Genomic DNA, 20,686 nt, shown 5'->3' with positions numbered 1-20,686 from the left:
GTGTGAAATGAAACAGGCCAAGCCTCATAATCTTTATCTGAGAATAGAAGCTTGTAAGGACCATAAAACTATTCATGAGCTGCAACTTACAAAGACTTGGAGATAGCTGGGCATTGGTGGCACACGACTTTAATCCCAGCACTCGGGAGGCAGAGGCAGGTGGATCTCTGTGAGTTCAAGACCAGCCTGGTTTACAAGAGCTAGTTCCAGGACAGCCTCCAAAGCCACAGAGAAACCCTGTCTCGAAAAACCAAAAAAACAAAACAAAACAAAAAAAAAAAACTTGGAGATAGAGGTGCTACAATTTTACTCTGTTGTCCATATGTAACACATAGCCAGGTGATCCTGGTTGATTCGGTCTGTCTTTTCAAATGGGTACAGTTAGTGTATTTTTATTTAAATCTAATTTCATTGTTGATATATGGCAGAAAGCTATGTTACTTGAGAAGATGACACAGTTCCTTTGTTACAGTAATTAATGTAATAAATTAGTGCAATGTAAGGAAGAGACCCAAAGGGAAGCTGACTGTTTTTCCCACAGAGCCCTGGGTGGATATTCAGTTGATTAGTGAGTTCTCCTGAAGTGTGGCAGGTGGAAAAGGAGATGCCTTACTCTGAGTAAGCTCAGGATGGTTTACATGTTGTACTATTCTCACTGGAGGCTATCTAAGATGGTGTGATTAAAGGGCAGCATCTGGAATTCAGGGAAGATGATATAATGTGATACCCTTCTCAGCAACTTCATTGTATCCCTTTGATTTATTTCCAGTTCTCTATGTACATACCCATATTGAACCACATACAATTTTTATTTGACTGCCTATTGTGTCAGGTTGACAATGTAGTGGGTTGGAAGAGCTTGATAAGAGTCCAGATGTGTTAAAACCATGAGCTTCATACATTGAACCTAAGATTTTTGTTTTGAGGTGCTGGAAATTGAACCCAGAGCCCTGTGCATAATAGTTAAGTACTCCATCACTGAGCTGCGCCCCTAGACTAAGCCTGAAGGATTTTGAAATAAGATACTCTGTCAGTCATTATAGTATAAGGGGAAGGGTTATTTTATTAGAATATATTAAATATGCAATAGGTTTCATTACAGTATTTTCATTTATATATACATGTATAATGTGTTTATATTTACCCCCACTTACCTCTTATCCCTTCCCATTTCTGCTGATTCCCTTCCTCTTTCCCATTTTACTTTGATGTCTTTTTTTCTTTCAGTTTTTTTGTGAACCAAGGAATTTAATTAGGGTTACTTATGAGTATGGGTTGGGGGTTATTTATGGAGGAATGGACAACTTACCAGTAACTATACCACTGAAGAAAATGCCCGCCTCCACCTCCATCTCCTGAGGATGATCTTGAATATCTAGTCTTCCCTGCGAGACCCTGTGTTTAAAAAAACAAACAAAACAAAGAAAGGTAGGGCCTTTGATTCCCAGCACTGGGAAGGCAGAGGTAAACCTGGTCTATGTTCCAGGCCACCATAGTGAGGCACTGTTTACAAAATAGGGGGAAATAGTTAGATGACCAACGAAGTATAACCATAAAATAGTCCTGCATGTTTGGACAGCAGAACTTTATATTTCAGTCATTGATAATTTAGAGTTGTCTTTTTTTTTTTTTTAAAGATTTATCTAGCCGGGACAGCTTCCAAAACAATACAGAGAAACCCTGTCCTGAAGAAAAAAAAAGTATCTATTATATATATATATATACCGTTTTCTCTGCATGTATATCTGCACGCCAGAAGAAGCACACTGATCTCATTACAGATGGTTGTAAGCCATCATGTGGTTGTTGGGAATTGAACTAAGTCACACCAGTTAGTGTTCTTAACCACCGAGCCATCTCTCCAGCCCCGAGTTGTCTTACTTTTTAAGTTTTATTTTTCAGAACATGCTTAAAACATGGTGACTTTTTCTCCCATTTCATATAAGCAAAATTAAAATTTAATGATGAAGCTTGCTTAATGTTATGGAAATTTGAGTGAAATCATATTTCTCTTTTTAAAAAGATGTTTTTTTTTGGTTTTTTGTTTTTAAACAAGACAGGGTTTCTCTGTATTGTTTTGGAGGCTGTCGGTCCAGCCTGGCCTCGAACTCACAGAGATCCGCCTGCATCTGCCTCCCGAGTGCTGGGATTAAAGGCGTGCGCCACCACCGCCCGGCTATTTTTTTTTTTTTTTTATGTGTGCATGTGCTTGTGTATGAGTATGCCACATGCGTGGGAGGGCCTGCACAGACCAAAAGAAAGTTTGGATTTCTTGAAGCTAGTGTTTCAGCTGTTAATGAGCATCCCAGTGCGAGTACTCAGGGTCCTCTGGTACAGCAGTTAATATTATTATGCTGTGCCATCTCTCCAGTCTCTGAAGTCACATCTCCTGATTCTAAGATCAATTTTATTTTACTATAATATGTTAGCCAGAAGTGGGCATTATTTTTACAGACTAGTACCTAGTCAGATGGCCCTGACTGTTGTATGTATATGACATAAGTTTTGTAAGCAAACAATGTACACTTAAGTGCCGCTGTTACTTGTCCAGGCCAAAACCTTTAAGAAAATTTATCTAAAGCCCTAAAAAGAGGAGAGGGTAGCATTGTATGCTTTATTTTCTGCCTAGACTGGATTGTATATGAGTAGTTAACAAGGAAAAGAACCCTCTGTTTGAAGCCTTCTAGGGTGCTGTAGTGCTTTGTCTGGGTAGAAAGAGAAGTACTTTGGTTATGCTTATATGTAAGTATGGCTTAAGTAGTTGATTTGCCTTCTGGACGAGGACAGTGAACTACTCTTTTCAGTCTTAACCTTCTAAAAGAGAGTCTGGTAGACAAACAGTATGATCTATGACAAATGCCCTCAAAACATGCAGTTGATACCCTAATGTGTGGTTTACTAATTTATCCCTGAGCTGTTAGGTCAAGAGCTGTATTTTGGTTCCAAATAGGAAATTGGGATTTGGACTTCAGTTATGAGATGACTGCTTTGGATGGGTATAGAGATTGAAGAGTCATCCTTATACCTTCTTGGTCCTTTAGTCACCCCCATGCAGAGAGGAGTTTCTTGGTGATATGTGTAGAAACAGCACAGACAACACTGACAAGTCATGGTGCACAAGTGATATTAGAGTCTGTTGTTTGAGGGTACTACATAGGGAAATTAGACAGAAGGGAAGGAAAGCAGTCATAGAAGCTCTTGCACACTGTAAGTGCTTTGAGACAGTCTCTCTATAAGGTGCTGGTTGTCATGATCCTGCACTTTCTCATCTATGGAAGCAAGAGGTCACTGCTTTTCATTTCCAGTCAGCTTGATATTATCCTACCTCCTAAGGTTAAACATCTCTGCACTGACCTGTCAGAGCTGATTATTAGCTGTATAAAGCCAGGATGCTGTAGGGAACAGATGGGAAATGGTTTGGCTGCTGTGACCAAGGCTAATTAAAGAATCTTTGGCAATTTTACAGTGTATATTTTGAAATGTACCACCAAAGTTACTATGAAGCCTGCTGAGTTTTGAAAGCCAGGTTTCTGAAAAGTCACCTGGTTGAAGTAATATAATGCTTGTGCAACTCTTTATTGACAAAAAATAGGTCAAGAGCTCTCTAAAAGAACATCAGGACCACTAGAAATCATTCCTTGGGATGTGTCTTTTTTATTTTATGTTCTAGACATTCAGAAATTCTAGACAGTTTTTTAGAACAGAAATAACTTTAATAGGTAAATATAACTTAATATTCATATGGAATCTTCAGATTATACAGTCCAGTATTTGTATATACATTTATGGAACTGATTTTAATGTTCTATGTAATTTCTGACAAGATAAATATGTTTTCTTAAATAATTGAACAGGCCTGTAGAGAAGGCCCAGTGGTTAAGAACACTTGCTGCTCTTACAGAAGACTCAGGTTCAGTTCTCAATACCCACAAGCATCCATGACACCAGTTTCAGGGAACACACACACACGCACGCACGCACGCATGCACGGCAGGGAAAGGACAGTGGTGGCGCATGACTTTAATCACTTGGTGGCAGACAGTGGCGGGCACATCTTTGTAAGGCCAGCCTGGTCTACAGAGGGAGTCCCAGGACAGGCTCCAAAGTAACACAGAGAAACCCTGTTTCCAAAAACAAAACAAAATAAAAACTTTTTAAAAATGACAATATATTTTTTTTCTTTTTGGTTTTTTTAATATTAATTAATTTATTATGTATACAGTATTCTGTCTGCATGTATCCCTGAAGGCCAGAAGAGGGCACCAGGTCACAGATGGTTGTGAGCCACCATGTGGTTGCTGGGAGTTGAACTCAAGACCTCTGGAAGAGCAGTCAGTGCTCTTAACCTCTGAGCCATCTCTCCAGCCTCCAATATATTGTTTTGACACATTAAAAAACATCGTAGAAGTTTTTTATATAATTTCATTTGCTTTGTCAGCACTGGACTGAAGCTAGGACCTTGAACATTTGTCCTAACTGATTTTCCTTTTTTAAAAATGTTTTTGATGCCGGGCGGTGGTGGCGCACGCCTTTAATCCCAGCACTCGGGAGGCAGAGGCAGGCGGATCTCTGTGAGTTCGAGGCCAGCCTGGACCGATGGCCTCCAACACAATACAGAGAAACCCTGTCTCGTAAAAACCAAAGAAAAAAAAATGTTTTTGATGTAGAGAGGGACTGGGAGGTGAAAAGGGAGGGGAAACTATGGTTGGGATGTAAAAAGTTAATTAATGAAAAAAGTTCTTTTCCCGCTTAAAAGATGTTTTTGTTACTTGTAAGACAGAATCTCACTAGGATGCACAAACTAGTCTTGAATGTAACTCTAGTCTAGGCAGTTATGAAACTTGAGAGCCTCATGCCTCATCTTCTCAAGTAGCTTTGCCAACAGACCTAGTAGTATAAGATATTTAAAGGATTTATTTATTTACAACCAGGTGTGGTGGTGCATTCCTTTAATTTCAGACAGAGGTGAGCAGATCTCTGAATTTGAGATCAGCCTGGTCTACAGAGCAAGTTCTAAGATAGCCAGGGCTATATAGCGAAACTGTCTTGAAAAAAAAAATAGGTTTATTTATTCTATTATAGCTTCTAGTGAAAGATTCTATTCAAAATAAAATCTGTAGATTCCTTTCCCCATTCTTCTTCCCACTTCTGTTTATTTTTAAGACTAATGTAGCCTATGTTGGTCTTTTGGGGTGCGGGGGTGCAGGTGGGGGTTGTTTCAAGACAGGGTTTGTCTGTGTAGCCTTTGCTGTCCTGGAACTTGCTCTGTAGACCAGGCTGGCCTCCAACTCACAGAGATCCGCCTGCCTCTGCCTCCCGGGTGCTGGGATTAAAGGTGTGTGCCACCAATGCCTGGTGTTTTTTTCTTTTTTAAAAAACACTGATTTCACAAAACCAGATATGGTGGCACATGTTCTGGAGACTGAGGCTCATTTGAGCTCATGAGTTTGAGATCAGCCTGGGCAACATGAGGAGATCCAGTCTCAAAAACAAACAAAAGAGTGTGGTGCATGCCTGACATCTCAGCCAAGGGAAGGCAGAGGAGTATGAGGGTCAGGAGTTCAAGGTCATCTTCAGTTACATAGTGAATTTGAAGCCATCTTGGACTGCTTGAGATTTTCTTTCTGAATAAATCGCTCAAAATTTAGTGATCATTTTCAGTCTGTGTACAAGGTCTTTGTTCTACTCAAGGTTTATTTCTGTATTTTATCTTTTTTTTTTTTTTTAATGTTTTTTGAGACAGGGTTTCTCTGTGGTTTTGGAGGCTGTCCTGGAACTAGCTCTTGTAGACCAGGCTGGTCTTGAACTCACAGAGATCCGCCTGCCTCTGCCTCTCGAGTGCTGGGATTAAAGGTGTGTGCCACCACCATTCGACTGTTACCTTCTTAAGGCTTTTCTTCCTTATTGGCATACTTTATCCTGCTCTTATACAAGTCAGCCAGTATAGTGAAGGAAGAACTCTTAGCAAGTCCCAGTCATTTTATGTTTGTGCTTTCCTTTTCTTTCCTCCAATCTCTCTCTATTACCATCCTGTTTTTTAGAGAAAAGTCTCTTGAATGTAAGGAAAGTTACAGTGGTTTTCCAAGGATAAAACAACATTCAGTGGCTAAATTACACAGATAATAATGCAGCTCTGGAGATGGTGAGTAAACTCTTAATGTGGAGTATATGTTAAACCTAGCCACAATTAAAGAGATCATGGGGCTGGAGAGATGGCTCAGAGGTTAAGTGCCACCGGCTGCTCTTCCAGAGGACCTGAGTTCAATTCCCAGTAACTACATGGTGGCTTACAACCATCTGTAAGGGATTGGTGCTCTCTTCTGGCCTGTGGACACGCATGCAGACAGAACACTGTATGCATAATAAATAAATAAATCTTTTTAAAAAAAGAGATTACAGAGGTGATACATTATGAATTGGGGAAGATCTATGTTCCTCTGTAGTAGGAATTCAACTTAGCATTCCCTTTTCTAAAAATGTCCTTAGCTCTCTCTTTGTTCCCTGTGATTTGTTCCTATATTCCCAACATTTGTTTAATGACTGGCACATCTTAGGGAATACATTTTTTGTTTTGGGGTCAAGGGGGTGGTTTTCCGAGACAGGGTTTCTTTATGTAGTCTTGGCTGTCCTGGAACTTGATCTGTAGACCAGGCTGGCCTTGTACTCAGAGATTTGCCTGCCTTTGCCTCCTTAGTACTGGGATTTAAGGTGTGTGTCACCATTGTCAGGCAGGGAATAAGCTGTAAGAATGTCAGGCAGTTGAACAAATAGCTGTTATACTAACTGCTCTTGTAAACTAAGTCTTCTTGAGCATTAAAAATTCCAAATAGTTCACTAAAAATCTTTCAATTCTTAGATCTCTTTAAAAATCACAAACTTTCTGACTCTTCAGGGGTTATATTTCTTTTACCTTTAATGGGATAATTATTTTTTTCCTCTTAGTTGTTATATCTTACCCTCTCACCCTTTAGCTCATCCTATAGGAAGCAAGGTTTATATAGATTTAATATTTGCTAATAAGTAATAATTAATTGCTGTTGACAATAAGCTTTCTTCTTAGGTAATGGGTGTACTTCTCAAATCTAAAGGTAAACTGGTGACTAAGGTACATTACTTTTTGCTTTAAAAATCTCAGTTACTTGCATGTGTTCACTTGATACAAACCCTGTTCTACAATACTTTTTTTTTTTTGCCTCAGGACCCTAGTTTGGTAGACACTGTTATGACAGAACAGATGGAAAGTCACAGCTTGCCTTGTCCTGTGTGAATCATTCCTTGTTAAATAATCACTTTTGAGGATGCTCTGTGACACCACTGGCTTGCTCTTTGCTCTTTATACACAATTGTGTTACAAAAGTTTGTTTTGGGACTGGCGTTGGTGGTGCACGCCTTTAAACCCAGCACTCAGGAGGCAGGGGCAAGCGATCTCTGTGAGTTGGAGGCCAGCCTGGTCTACAGAGCAAGTTCCAGAACAGCCTCCAAAACAATGCAGAGAAACCCTGTCTCGAAAAACCAAAAAACATTTTTTGTTTTCTAAACCGATAAAGGCAGTACACAGAGGAATAAGCAAGAACAAACTTTTGGTTGCTGGGTTTCCTAAGCTAGAAGACAGTAGAAACACATAAATTATCCTTTTAAAGCTGGTCTCTCTTCCATGTGGTGTAAAGCTTTGGTGTTTTTCAGTCAGCTCTTTAAATCTACCACAACAAAGTAGAGATTCATTCTACTTTTGGGAGATAGGCTTTCAGCAGAGTCAAGAAAAACATTTTAGCAAAAAAGGGTGTGTTGAACCATGCTCTGCAGACATGATTTCCAACCTGGAGTTTGATAAAAACTTTGTAACTTCCCTGGACTCAAGTCATAAGTTGAGTAAGCTCTGAGAATTGTTTCCTCTGGTTGCAGTTACACCCTGAATTTACATTTCCCTAGTTCTGCTTTCTTTTTTCTTTCCCTTAACCATAATTAGACTTTTTTTCTTTAATGCTAGAATGACAGGGAATCTGCACACTATTTTTAGTAGGGATTGGTCCTATTAGTAGAGAGCTATTAAGTCTTTTGCTAGATCATGTTCTGAGTCACTGATAATTCAAGCAACTAACAGAAAGGAGATATGAGCAGAGTTGTTGCAGCTTTAGTCTGTGATGTGCTGGGACCTGTATTGGTTCAGACAGGATTGCCAGCTGGCAGTGGTAGCAGAAATTAAGTCTTTCAGGAAGGGGGAACTAATTGTAGAGGACTACTAATTAATACACAGATTCTTGGGCAACAAGAAATACTGTATTCTTCCCTAAGGAGATATGTGGGAATTACCTTCTCTAGGTCCAGTGTGACATGGTTAGAAAAACAACTGAATTTGTCTTGCCCATTGAGGTATGAGAGCTACACAGGAGGAGTCCATTTTGCATGAGAGTTTATTACAGGCTATCTCCTTGCCTATATTCTTTTCTTTAACAGTTTTTAAATTTTTCTTTTTCCAGCAATGATGTTGTCCACTGGACATGTACTGACCAAGGAGGCAGGTCTGAGAACATAGCTGAAGCTGAAAACAGGAAAGCTGGGGGCAAGGAAGAGCCTTGAATTTTGAGGTGGGACGTTGACTCTAAGATGTCCTTGAGCAGTGGAGCCTCCGGAGGGAAAGGAGTGGATGCAAACCCGGTTGAGACATACGACAGTGGGGATGAATGGGACATTGGAGTAGGGAATCTCATCATTGACCTGGACGCCGATCTGGAAAAGGACCAGCAGAAACTGGAAATGTCAGGCTCGAAGGAGGTGGGGATTCCAGCCCCCAATGCTGTGGCCACACTACCAGACAACATCAAGTTTGTGACCCCAGTGCCAGGTCCTCAAGGGAAGGAAGGCAAATCAAAATCCAAAAGGAGTAAGAGTGGCAAAGACACTAACAAGCCCACTCCAGGGACTTCCTTGTTCTCTCCAAGTGAGGGAGCAGCAAACAAGAAAGAAGTGCAGAGTCGCTCGGGAGATGGCACCAGTGCAGGAGGCCTGGTTGCTGCTGTTGGCCCCAAGGGCTCAGAAAAGGCTGCTAAGGCATCACGCAGTATAGCTGGCTCCAAAAAGGAAAAGGAGAACAGCTCATCTAAGAACAAGAAGGAGAGAAGTGAAGGAGTGGGGACTTGTTTGGAAAAGGATCCCGGTGTCCTCCAGCCAGTTCCCCTGGGAGGACGGGGTGGTCAATATGATGGAAGTGCAGGGATGGATCCAGGAACCGTGGAGCCACTTGGGAGTATAGCTATTGAACCTGGGACAGCGCTCAATCCTTTGGGAACTAAGCCGGAGCCAGAGGAAGGGGAGAATGAGTGTCGGCCACTAAAGAAAGTCAAGTCTGAAAAGGTAAGAGGTGGCCAGATCTGACTGCCCACTGCCCGTCAAAACTGCCCTGGACTAACTGCCAAGTGTTGTGTGCACTCTGTAGGAGGCTCATTAGTTTGTGGGTAATGACCAATTACAAGGTCAGAGTAGCTGGTAAATGTGATTTTGTTCCAAATTAAAGGATTCCCTACAGAGTCATTTGTAGCAGGCCCAGAACTCTTGGAATAAAACTTTGGGAGTCAGCTACTTGGTAGAATGAATTTTCCCACACCTTGGTATTGTCACATGTCAGACACTTGTTGTTAGAGGCAAGCATTAAATCTTCACGTGATTTCTTGCTTGGATGGAGTTTCATTGTCAGAATCATAATAACTTGTAAATATAATAGACTTTCAGTTACGTTTAAACGGAATGATTTTTTATTATTATTTAATTTCTTTAACTTTATGAGCATTGGTGTCAGATCCCCAGAAATTGAAGTTGCCATATGGGTGCTGGTCCTTTAGAAGAGCAGCCAGTGCTCTTAACTGCTAAGCCATCTCTCCAACCTGCTAACTGATGTTCTTAAGGGGATAAATAGTATTGCTGGGTCTCTCGCAGGACAAAGAGTTAATTGTTATGGCCTATCTGCTAAATGTTCTATTGGTAGCTACCAAAAGATAAAGCAATATAGAGACCAGTCTAGTAAACAAGGAGCAGGAGGTACTTACTGACTGTACTATACAGCTATTAATCTGGTCTTTTGACTTACCGTGGTAGTTTTGAAAGTTTGGCCTCAAAAGATTCTTTGGCCCCTGAAAGTATTGCTCTCTTCCAGTTATCTCCTGCAACCATTGGAAATCAAAGTCTCCTGGTGGTTTTATTGCTGCCAAATAGTGAATGATCCCTCCCTTTCTGCTTGACTTGGAATCATAGGTGCCTACAGACCCAGGAGGCACTGAGTTCCTTCTTCCAGGAAAGTGATCTTAGCTGATGTTTCAGGAAATGAAGTTTGTAGGGCTATAGCAGAATGTTTCCAGTCTAGGGTCATCTCAGGCTGCCTCAAACTTGAGCAGCCTACAGTTGCCTACAAAGCAGCTGGCCTGTTGATGAGCTGTTCTTTGGCTCTTGATTTTCTGCTTTGCTCTGCTCACCCTATGCATTCAGCTGATCACAGCAGATGCGGCAAAAATTGATTTCTCTGTAATTACATCAGCTGCAGCAGGGAATACCTATTTCCATATGTAAGTGTTAATAAATAAAGGCTGGATATATGATTTGGGTGGTGGTGCCCTCTTATTGCTTGGATTTTTAATGGTAGCTTGTGCTTTTTTTGCTGTAGGTATTTTGGTTTCTGTCTCTAGCACATCTGTGGCTTTTAGCAACATCTGGGCACTTTCAGTAACAGGGCTGTGAATTTCTTCCAGTTATATAACACAATGGTTGATTCCCTTTTGCCAGTGGCAGCTGCCAGAGAGGCTGTCAGTGTTTGGGTGGCAGATGCTGTAGTCCACCTCAGTAGAGTCAAGTTCCAGCTGGTTATTGGCATGGTTCATCCTGTGCTGGCTGTGATTTGTCATTTTCTCTGGGGTGCAGATGGATAATGCTGTTTTAAAGAGGCCTGGGAGTACCAGGAGTTCTTGCTACTGTTCCAGGCCCATTAGACTGTTCTGTTCCCTAGATCTGGCTTCAGAAAGTCTCTGCCATATTTTCATGTTCACAATCATTCACAATCATTGTTCTTCCTGTGTGGAAAGGTGCTTCTGAGGGTGGTCTTAATTTTCTCATTATGTAGAGTACTTGTTGGAATCTTCTAAATTCAGTTGCAGCCTGTGGGTGAGGATTGATATTGCTTAGCTTTGTGTTGTATTCATGATTTTCTTTAAGCCGCATAGGCTGGGTGGCCACCTTTAAGCTAAATGGCCTGAAAGATACTGTACCTTTAGCTGTTACATCTTGGTGCTATTGAGTTTTACCCCTTAATGTAACTTTGATGTAAGTAAGCTTTACCTCTCTGGTAGACTAAGAATGGAGTATTCAAATGAGAGAGAAGGGGGAGAATAATATATTTTGGAAGAAAATAATTTCTGGGAAGTATTTTGAGAAGCATACAATTTATTGTGCAGTTCAATGTTACCATAAGCACAAGTTTACTTTTTTGTTTGTGATTTTTCTTTTCATACAGATCTTGTTATATAACCCTGACTTGCCTGGAACTTACTATATAAACCAAGCTATTCTTTTGTTTGTTTGTTTGTTTGTTTGATTGGTTTTTGGTTTTGGTTTTGGTTTTTTCAAGAGTGTGTCTCTATGTTGGCCTACCCTGGCTGTCCTGGAACTTGCTTTGTAAACCAAGCTGGCCTTAAACTCAGAGAGATCTGCCCTCTGCCTCCAGAGTGCTGGAACTAGTGCACCACTACACTTGGCTAGACCAGGTTGTTCTTGAACTTAGGGTAGTTCTGCCTCTGTCTCTGTAGTGCTGAGATTACTAGCATAAACCGCCCACCTGGCTGAGTCTGTTTTCTAAAAATCCTTACCTTGTGCTCTGGACACACTTGCTCAAAGGTGCTTTACCATATTGTCTTTGGTTAATAAAATATTTAAGTAAATGTTTGGAAGTTGCTAGGAGATTTGAACACACTCTACAGGGGAAAAAAAAACATTTCTGGAATGGAAAGGGGAGGAGGCAAAGTGAAATAAAGGAAAGGGTCTGGGGTTGTAGCTCAGGGGAAGAGGTTGTTGGCCAGAACACAAAGGTAGGAAGAGGTAGATAAGAAAGAAAAGGTAGGAGCTTTGCAGGGAGCATCAGGTTTTAAGAACTTGGAACCCCAGGGTTTTACATGCAATAGCTGCTCAGGGAGTGTTGATATGTGTTGTAGTCTAGTTTGTAAGCCGAGTCTATGAAACCTCTTCAAGATCAACCCCCCCCCCCATATGGGCTTGCCTCTGATATAACTGGTTTGGAATGTTACTTTTTGTAGGGACAATCAACAGAACCCAAACAGCAAATCATGTGTGATGTAATCAAGCTGGGAGCTATCATGAAGAGGGGAAACTGAAAATGTGGAAGATATCTTGACTAAGGATATCACATGCTCTGCTGCCTCTTTTTTTTTTCTCTCTCTCTCCAATATTTATTTATTTTTTATTTTATGTATTTGGGTGTTTTGTCTGGATGTATATCTGTGTACATGTATTCAGCACCCAGAGAGACCAGAAGATGTGTTGAGTTCTCTGGAACTGGAATTATAGATAATTGTTATTAACTCTGTGGGTTCTAGGAAATGAAATTGGGTTCTCTGCCACAACAACAAATGCCCACAACCACTGAGTCATCTCTCCAGCCCCAGCTGCCCCCTTTTCCAAATAGGAGAGGAGTCTGTGGTGCTAGTTAGAAGTGTAGTCCCATGTTGAGCTAATATTAGCTAATCGGGGGTTGGATATTCAAATTACCTACCCCAGTGTTTTCTCTATGAAGGTAATGAAAATTCCTTGTGACTGAAGAATTTTCTGTCAGCCTAGGATGTGTACTCCACCCCCCTTACCCCCTCACCCCCCCACCCCCACCCCGGGAATCCATGTTTGCTCCACCACACCTTCCTGGCAGAGTTTACTGGAGAGACTGACATGGCTCTTAACAGCCATTGCTGCCCTGAATCGTTGAAGGCTCCTGAAGACATGGGGGAGGGAATGTCGAGGAATAAACACATGGAACCTCTGGCTCCTGCCTGCTTCCTTGCTTTTGTTTTGATTGATAGGTTGTTAGGTTAAGGATAGGAGAGGTAGGGAGGGGGAGATAAGATGCCTTTCTGAGTGTCCTGAGCTTACTGCTTTTGTCGCCACTCTGACAGGCAAGAAAAAAGGAATTCACAACAAGACAGCAGTGACCTATTGGTGTATATATTCAGGAGTTTCCGATGAGGCATTTATTTACATTTTTTTTCAAGTCAACTCTAGTGGTTAGGATGTAGAATTTTGCAATTCCAATCTTCCTTTTCCTTAGCAGTTGCTTTTGATTTTACACTCTGCTTTGGCAGTATTTGGGCATCAGTTTGCTTATTTACCACTCTCCTCATTAATTTAGAATACAAAGAAAACAGTTAAGGGTGCCTTAGCTTTTTTGCCTTCAGATTTTGGATTCTGTCTTACATGTGTTCAGAGAGCATCTTCCTTTGCCCCTGGCTTCCCACGCTAGTTTATGCCTTCTAGCTCATTTCTTTTGTGTTGCAACCCTTCATTGCCCAACCCAATTCAGGTCTCTTATTCTTTCCAATCCAAGGCTTTCCTAATGCCTTCTTCCTGCCTTGCTGCCCTTTTCTGTAATTGACAGTATAGCAGTCAGCCTTGTTTCCTGAAGCTAAATGTCCTAAAGCATTTTCCTTCACCAGAAAACTAAAAAAGCTGACTCTTACGTGGGTTCAAGTTGCATTGACTAACTTAAGCAGAATTTATTTTTATTCAGCAGCTCTTGTTTTCTTTATGGGTGAGCCCAGAGAAAGATTATCTTGTCCAATTTCCCCATTTTGAAGACAGGAAGCTAAGATTAGAGAGGTCGTGTGACTTTCCCATGCTTTCAGAGATTAGGTCAAAGCCTAGCATGGACGCTAGTGTTGGTTTTTTTTTTTTTTTTAATTGTTGTTTGGGAGATTTTGTCTGTTTTTGCTTTTGAGTCTGGGTCTTTGTGCCTACTGAGCCTTGAATTCACTTTGTATCCCAGGCTGGCTTCAAATTCACAGCAGTTCTTCCTTGGTCTCCTGAGTGCTGGGATCACAGGTATGAACTGGTTAAAGCCAGCTCCCCCCCAAACAAAGCAAAACAAAACAGTTTTTCTCTGTATAACAGTGTAGCTGCCCTGTAACTTGCTTTTAGACTAGGCTGGCCTCTGCCTCCAAAGTGCTGGAATTAAAAGTGTGTGCCACCACTGCCCGGCAAAGACAATTTTTTGTTTTGTTTTTTTGTAAACACGGTGGTCTTTCTGTGCACACGTTGACCTGTCTGTCTGTATGTCTGTGTGCGTACTTGTGCAGGAACTTGAAGGTCAGATGTTCTGCTCTAGTACTTTGCTTTATTCCCGTGACATAGGGTTGCTCAGTTAAACTAGAGGCAGGCTGGCTGGCAGTCAGCAAGCAGGCAGTCTTTCTATCTTCTTGACTCTCCCTGCCCCCCAAGGGCACTTTTACCCACTGAACCCTCTTGAGCACCAAATGGTTTGTATTTCTCTAGATTTCTTTTTTGTTTTTCGAGACAGGATTTCTCTTTGTAACCCTGGCTTTATAGACCAGGCTGCCCTCAAAACTCACAGAGATCCGCCTGCATCTGCTTCCCAAGTGCTGGGTTTAAAAATGTGCACCACCACCACCTTCTGGCTACTCTAGATTTCTTTTTTTTTTGTTTTTTGTTTTTTTTTGTTTTACGAGACAGGGTTTCTCTGTATTGTTTTGGAGGATGTCGGTCCAGCCCGGCCTCGAACTGACAGAGATCCGCCTGCCTCTGCCTCCAGAGTGCTGGGATTAAAGGCGTGCGCCACCACCTCCCGGCCTACTCTAGATTTCTTGATGAATCTGTAATTGTCACAGGGATTCTCTATTGACCCATTTTAAAAACTGGATTGTAACTTTCCAGGTGCCCCATAACTACTCATACTTGTTTTTTACAGCAACTTGAACATAATAGACATACAGTCAACAAAGCATCTTTTGTTGTTGTTGCTGTTTTGTTTTTCAAGACAGTTTTTCTGTGTAATCCTGACTGTTCTGGAACTCGCTCTATAGACCTCAAATTCAGAGATCCACCTGCCTCTGCCTCCCGATTAAAGGTATGCACCACCACTGTTGGGCAATAAAGCATCTTTGAGTTTGGGGTTCTTAAATAGGTGATATTTTTAAGGAGTTAGCATTTATAGAGGAGTGGGTGTGGTTCAGTCACCAAAGTCTGCTTACTTTGGAACACAAAGACATGAGTTTGATTCCCCAAAGCCCATGTAAAAAGTCAGTGTGATAACAGAGCACACCTGATTCAGTGCTAGGAAGTGGAGACAGGCAGATCCCTGGGGCTTACAGGCCAGTTGGTCTAGACACATTGATGAGCAACACACACACACACACACGCACACGCACACGCACACGCACACACACACACACACACACACACACACACACACCCTGGACACACAAATTAAAAAAAAACAAAAAGAATGGGAGCTGGAGAGATGGCTCAGCGGTTACAGAGCACTGACTGTTCTTCCAGAGGACCCAAGTTCAATTCCCAGCAACCACCTTGAATGAGATCTGGTGCCCTCTGCTGGCATGCAGAAGACTGTATAATAAATAAAAAAAATATTAAAAAAAAAAGAATGACTATAAAGAGAAGCCTTTTTCTTTGAGAGAAGCCTTCCTGCCAGCCTGATTCTAGAGCCGCATCAGTCCCAAATAAACACACAGGAGGCTATATTAATTATGAAGCTATTGGCCTTGTTTGTTTCTTACTGGCTAGCTCTGACTTAAGTAATTACCCCATAATTGTTAATCTAAGTATGTCTCTTACTGGAGAAGTTTCCGGGCTTCCTACCCCATGGCGTTACATCTCGACTCTCTAATGTTTCTCCTTCCCAGAGTCCTCCTGGACTCCTAGTCCCACCTATCTAGATTCCTATTGGCTCAACAGTGCTTTATTGACATAAGACTTCCCCAACAAATGACCATTCATAGATAGGACATAATCTGTCTTTTGTAGGATAGGATAATTGCTTTTAAGCTGCTTCTTTGAACTTGACTCCTTAAGATACATATATGCCAAAATATTTCTTTCAGCCAAATTTTCATTGAAGTCATTGAGATATTGCCAGGTCCTTTTTTGAATTGACATAAATTAACTACCCATCCTAAGAAGTACATTAATTTGATATGTTTATACAATTTATAATAATAACCAAGTAAGGATAATTAGCATTTCTAGCTCCTTAAACATTTTTCATTTCTTTGTGTTGGAACCTTCAAATTCTTTTCTTCTAATGCTTTAAACTATAGTCATCCTATATTGTGTAGACTTTAGGATTTACTTGTCCCATGTAACTTTAAGTTGTGTGTGACTTTCCTGTTTGGCAGTTACATGAGCAGAAGACCCTGTCCAATGCTTCTTACCAGAACATATCACTCATAGGCAGATTGTCAAGGTACTATGAATATTAATTGTTTTTTTTTACACATTTTTTACACATTTTGGGGGGATGGCATATGGAGGTCAGAGGACAAGCTACAGGACTCAGTGCTCTCTTTTCACCATGTGGGTTCCAGGATCAAACTCAGGCCATCAGGCTTAAAAAGCAGATACCTTTCTTTACTTGTTTAACATATTTACTGGGCCAGAACTACTGTTGGTGTTTTTTGAGACAGGGTTTCTCTGTATAGTCCTGACTGTCCTTGAGTTTATTCTGTAGATCAAGCTGGCCTCGTACTCAGACCAATTGAAATAAATGTTGGGATTAAAGGTATATACCACCATCGCCCAGCAATAATACTGTTTTATAGAGAGAAGATAGGCTGTTGGATATCATTGTTCCTTTCCTTCATATACTAAATAGCTGTATCTTAGATTCTAGGTACTACACTTGGGGATGGAATATATATATATATTGATGAGTAAAGCAGAGACTGTCCCTCCTTTCTTAGAGCTAACAGTTTACCAACTAAAGTAGAGCGCCTAAAAGTATGCATATAAAACTTAAGTAAGTAAGACTTTCAAAATGTGGAGTTGTTGGACTGGCAAAATGGCCTAGTAGTTAAAATCATTGTCAGGAGGATCTTACTACCTGAGTTCAACCCCCACCCCCACCTCCACCCCTGCTGCCTCAAAACCTGTAGTAGAAGAAGAGAACTGGCTCCAGAAAGTTGTTGTGTGACCTCTGTATCTGTTCTGTGACGCATGTGCCCACAGTCATAGGCACAGATAATCACATGCACTCATACACAACAGGTGTGTGTGTGTGTGTGTGTGTGTGTGTGTGTGTGTGTGTGTGTAAATTGTTGACCCCACACCAGATTACAGCATAGTTTTTTGGGATAAGGACCCAGAAGTCTTCACTTTCAAGTCTGTTCAAATAACTGCGGTATACATTAAAGAACTTTTGAGAACCTTTGTATATTTTCCTTATGAGGTACATATTGGGAGCCATTTCTAACTTTAAAACCAGCTTTAATGTAAATTTCATATCATTTTGTGATTTTTGTGATTAAGATTAAGAATATACTCTGGAGCTGGCAAGGTCGCTTAGTAGGTTAAGGGTCCCTACCAAGTCTAATGACCTAAGTTTGATTCCCAGAACCCACACAACTGACTCTCAAATTGTCCTCTGATCTTAACACCTAAACCATGGCAAATGCATGTGTGCTGACACAGGTGCACTCACTCTCCTCCCTTGCCCCCTCTTTCTAATTTTTTCTTATTTAAAGAATGTGTTCTGTAGCCTGGAGTTTGTGTATCAGCTCTGTGCTTCTGAGTCTTGATCAAGTTATTTAACTGTTCTGTGCCAGCTGTCTCATGGAAAAAGAATATGCACATAGGTTATTGCAAGGTAATTGTTGGGCCTTGTGGCACACACCTATAATCCCAGCACTTGAGAGGCAGAGACAGGCAGATCTCTATGTGTTCAAGGCCAGCCTGGTCCACATAGGAAGTTCTAAGATAACTAAGGCTACATAGCAAAATCTTGTTTACAAAACAAAAAGTTACATTAGTTAACTAAGAGAAAACATTTAGAATGGTATGTAACATATAGGCAGCATGCAGTAACTATTAGAAAATAATCATTTAAGTTGAAGTATGTGTCAGTCTTTCATGGGCCGTAGTGGTCTGACATATAACAGTCCACTGCACAAGAACCCCAACAGGAACAGGTAAACTTATTGCCTAAGACTTTCAGCACTATGCCCAGAAGTTCCAAACCTAGGCTGAGAAATTTTTATGCTGATGCTATATTCTACAGTTTCAAAAGACCAAGAATGGGTTTCAGAGGTACTGAAGTAGCCTCATTGCATTTCACATTTCATATAAATTGCATTTCTTTTTGGCCGAATCCCTGGAGTATGTTGGATGGATGTTTCCATGGGTCTGCTAGAGTATACAGTCTCATGGCAGAGCATGGAAAAACAGTGCTTTTGTTGCTACATTAAGCATGCAAAGAAAAAATAAAATCTAAGTCCTGGTCCTTAATTTTCCTACCCTGATGTGAATTTGTATTTTTTCCATTTGGGAACAAGAGCTTTTACCAGCAGGGCTTATCCAGGGAGGCAGCAGGCCTTGTGCTTTCAGGCTAGAAGTGGCAATAACACACACAGCTGAGATCTGCCACTGCTGACTGCCTGAGCCCTCCTCTCTGTGGTTTGCACTCTTCAAGCTATGCTTGAGTAACCTGCCTCCAGAGCTGCTGACAGGGCTGTGTTCAGAGGCCTTGGAAATTACACTGTTCATTTCCTTATCATCCTCTGACCTGCAGTGCAGAGCCTTCTGGTGCAGGAACAAAGCAGAAAAAATCCAGACAGCTTCTCGCCAGCATGTGTCAAGAGCTACAAAGAAGGAAATTGGACTTGTTCACTTAAAAATCATGGGGTTAGGCTTTGATTTTTGGATCCTGCTGAGAGTTATTTGTGTGTGTGAGCATGTTTTATCTCTGTATTTGTATAGAATGATTCTGTACACGGCAATGCTATGGAGGAGGAGTGTCTGAAAGTAGAGAGCAGGGGAAGATTGCTTTCTTCTTCAGTTAATTTCCCAGTTGTACCATTGGGGTGTACTTGGAAGAATTAGCATCAGGAAGGTGCCAGACCATATTAATATTTTAAAGTATATTTCTCTTGATACAGTTTAGTCATGGATGAGAGCACCCACATAAGAAACGTCCTTGGCTGTCTGAGGAGACATTTGTATCAAATGCTTTTCCCTGGTTACTCATCCTAGATGATGCTGGTGTCGTTGCTTATTTTGCCTTAGATGTTAGATCTGTCTCAGTAAGAGGCAAAGTTCATATGAGATAGGGAACAGGGGCTGGAGAGATGGCTCAGCTTTCTTTTTTTTTTTTTTTTGATTTTTTCGAGACAGGGTTTCTCTGTATTATTTTGGAGGCTGTCCTGGAACTCGCTGTGTAGACCAGGCTGGCCTCGAATTCACAGAGATCCTCCTGCCTCTGCCTCCCCAGTGCTGGGATTAAAGGCATGCACCACCAACGCCTGGCATGGCTCAGCTCTTAAAGGTTAGGCTCACAACCAAAAATATAAGAGATAGAAAACAGAATGCTGGAAAAGAATCAGGGAGGGTAATTTAGAGCATTTTGAAATTTGCTATTTATAGGGCAAAATTATACTTCAGGGGGCTAGAGAGTTAAGGCTTAGGAGTTAAGAGCACTTGCTGCTCTTACAGAGGATAGACATTCCCAGCATCTATGTCAAGTGGCTTATAACCAATCACCTATAACTCCATTTGCAAGGGATCTAACACTCTTTTCTGGCCTCTGCCGGCACCACACGTCTGGCATTCATACAGACACCCACATACACATAAAACTAAGGAGAAGATGTAATAGATCTTAAAGAGTGTATCTGTGTCCATTAAGGGGGTTGGTATTACACAGTGACCTTTCTTTTAGCATTTTTCTTTTGTCATAGGAGAACAACAGGAAAGGGTTTTTTTCAGTATGAAGGTGAAAAATCAAGATGGTAAAGGGGTTCTTGCTCACTCTACGTGTATCTGTTCATAATTCTTTCTTGGTCTTCAGTTTTTATGGCCTTAATGTCAGTGGTACCTTTTTGGCTTCAGAACAGGAAAAGGAGGGAGGGAAGGAAGCCCTTAGCTTTTAGACCCTTGGAGATATTTTTAAGCCCTTAGTGTCTGTCTTTTGAAAGTACTCCAGAGAAGTGTTTTCACATGAAGTGGTAACTAAGGTGAGAATGAAAGCAGCCCTGTGCCTTCAGCATCAGCAGCTTTTGATGCCTGGTTTTATAAAGACTCCAGTGCCAGATTCAGCTGAGGCTCCCAGGTTAACCCTTGGACTCTGTTTCCTACTATGTGCATTTTAACATTAGCTTTCCTGCCTATTGTGGTGGTGCATATTTGTAATCCCAACACTTGGGAGGCTGATGGGGCAGGAGCTTGAGAATTCAAGGTAAGCTTCTTATAGTAGATGCTGTTTCCAGAAGAAACAATGAAACCCCCAAACATTAGCTGCCCTATTGACTGATTCAAATTTCAGATCCACTATTATTGTGTCCCCTTCTTCTAAAAGTGAAAATGAGAGGCCAGAGGGTTTTTGTTTTGTTTTTGTTTTTCGAGACAGAGTTTCTGGCTTTGGAGGCTGTGCTGGAATTAGCTCTTGTGCTGGTCTCTTAAC

The 20,686-nt window shown here is 41.2% G+C and overlaps 1 protein-coding gene across 4 annotated transcripts in view; it reads left to right on the top strand.

Moving 5' to 3' along the window:
- Znf609 (zinc finger protein 609) overlaps positions 1 to 20,686 on the top strand; it is a 126,008-nt gene that overhangs the window by 24,052 nt on the left and 81,270 nt on the right. For all 4 annotated transcript variants that reach the window (XM_013117420.3, XM_021230370.2, XM_005075529.4 and 1 more), the window contains exon 2: positions 8,478 to 9,351. In XM_013117420.3, coding sequence (XP_012972874.1) covers positions 8,605 to 9,351 — 747 coding nt within the window. In that variant the 5' untranslated portion in view covers positions 8,478 to 8,604. The remainder of the gene's footprint in view (positions 1 to 8,477; positions 9,352 to 20,686) is intronic.

The sequence above is a fragment of the Mesocricetus auratus genome, unplaced genomic scaffold (genome assembly GCF_017639785.1).
Source record: "Mesocricetus auratus isolate SY011 unplaced genomic scaffold, BCM_Maur_2.0 Super-Scaffold_100691, whole genome shotgun sequence".
Classification (NCBI taxonomy): Eukaryota; Metazoa; Chordata; class Mammalia; order Rodentia; family Cricetidae; genus Mesocricetus; species Mesocricetus auratus.
The sequence above is the reverse complement of the archived record's forward strand: the minus strand, read 5'-3'. Positions and strand labels throughout refer to the sequence as shown.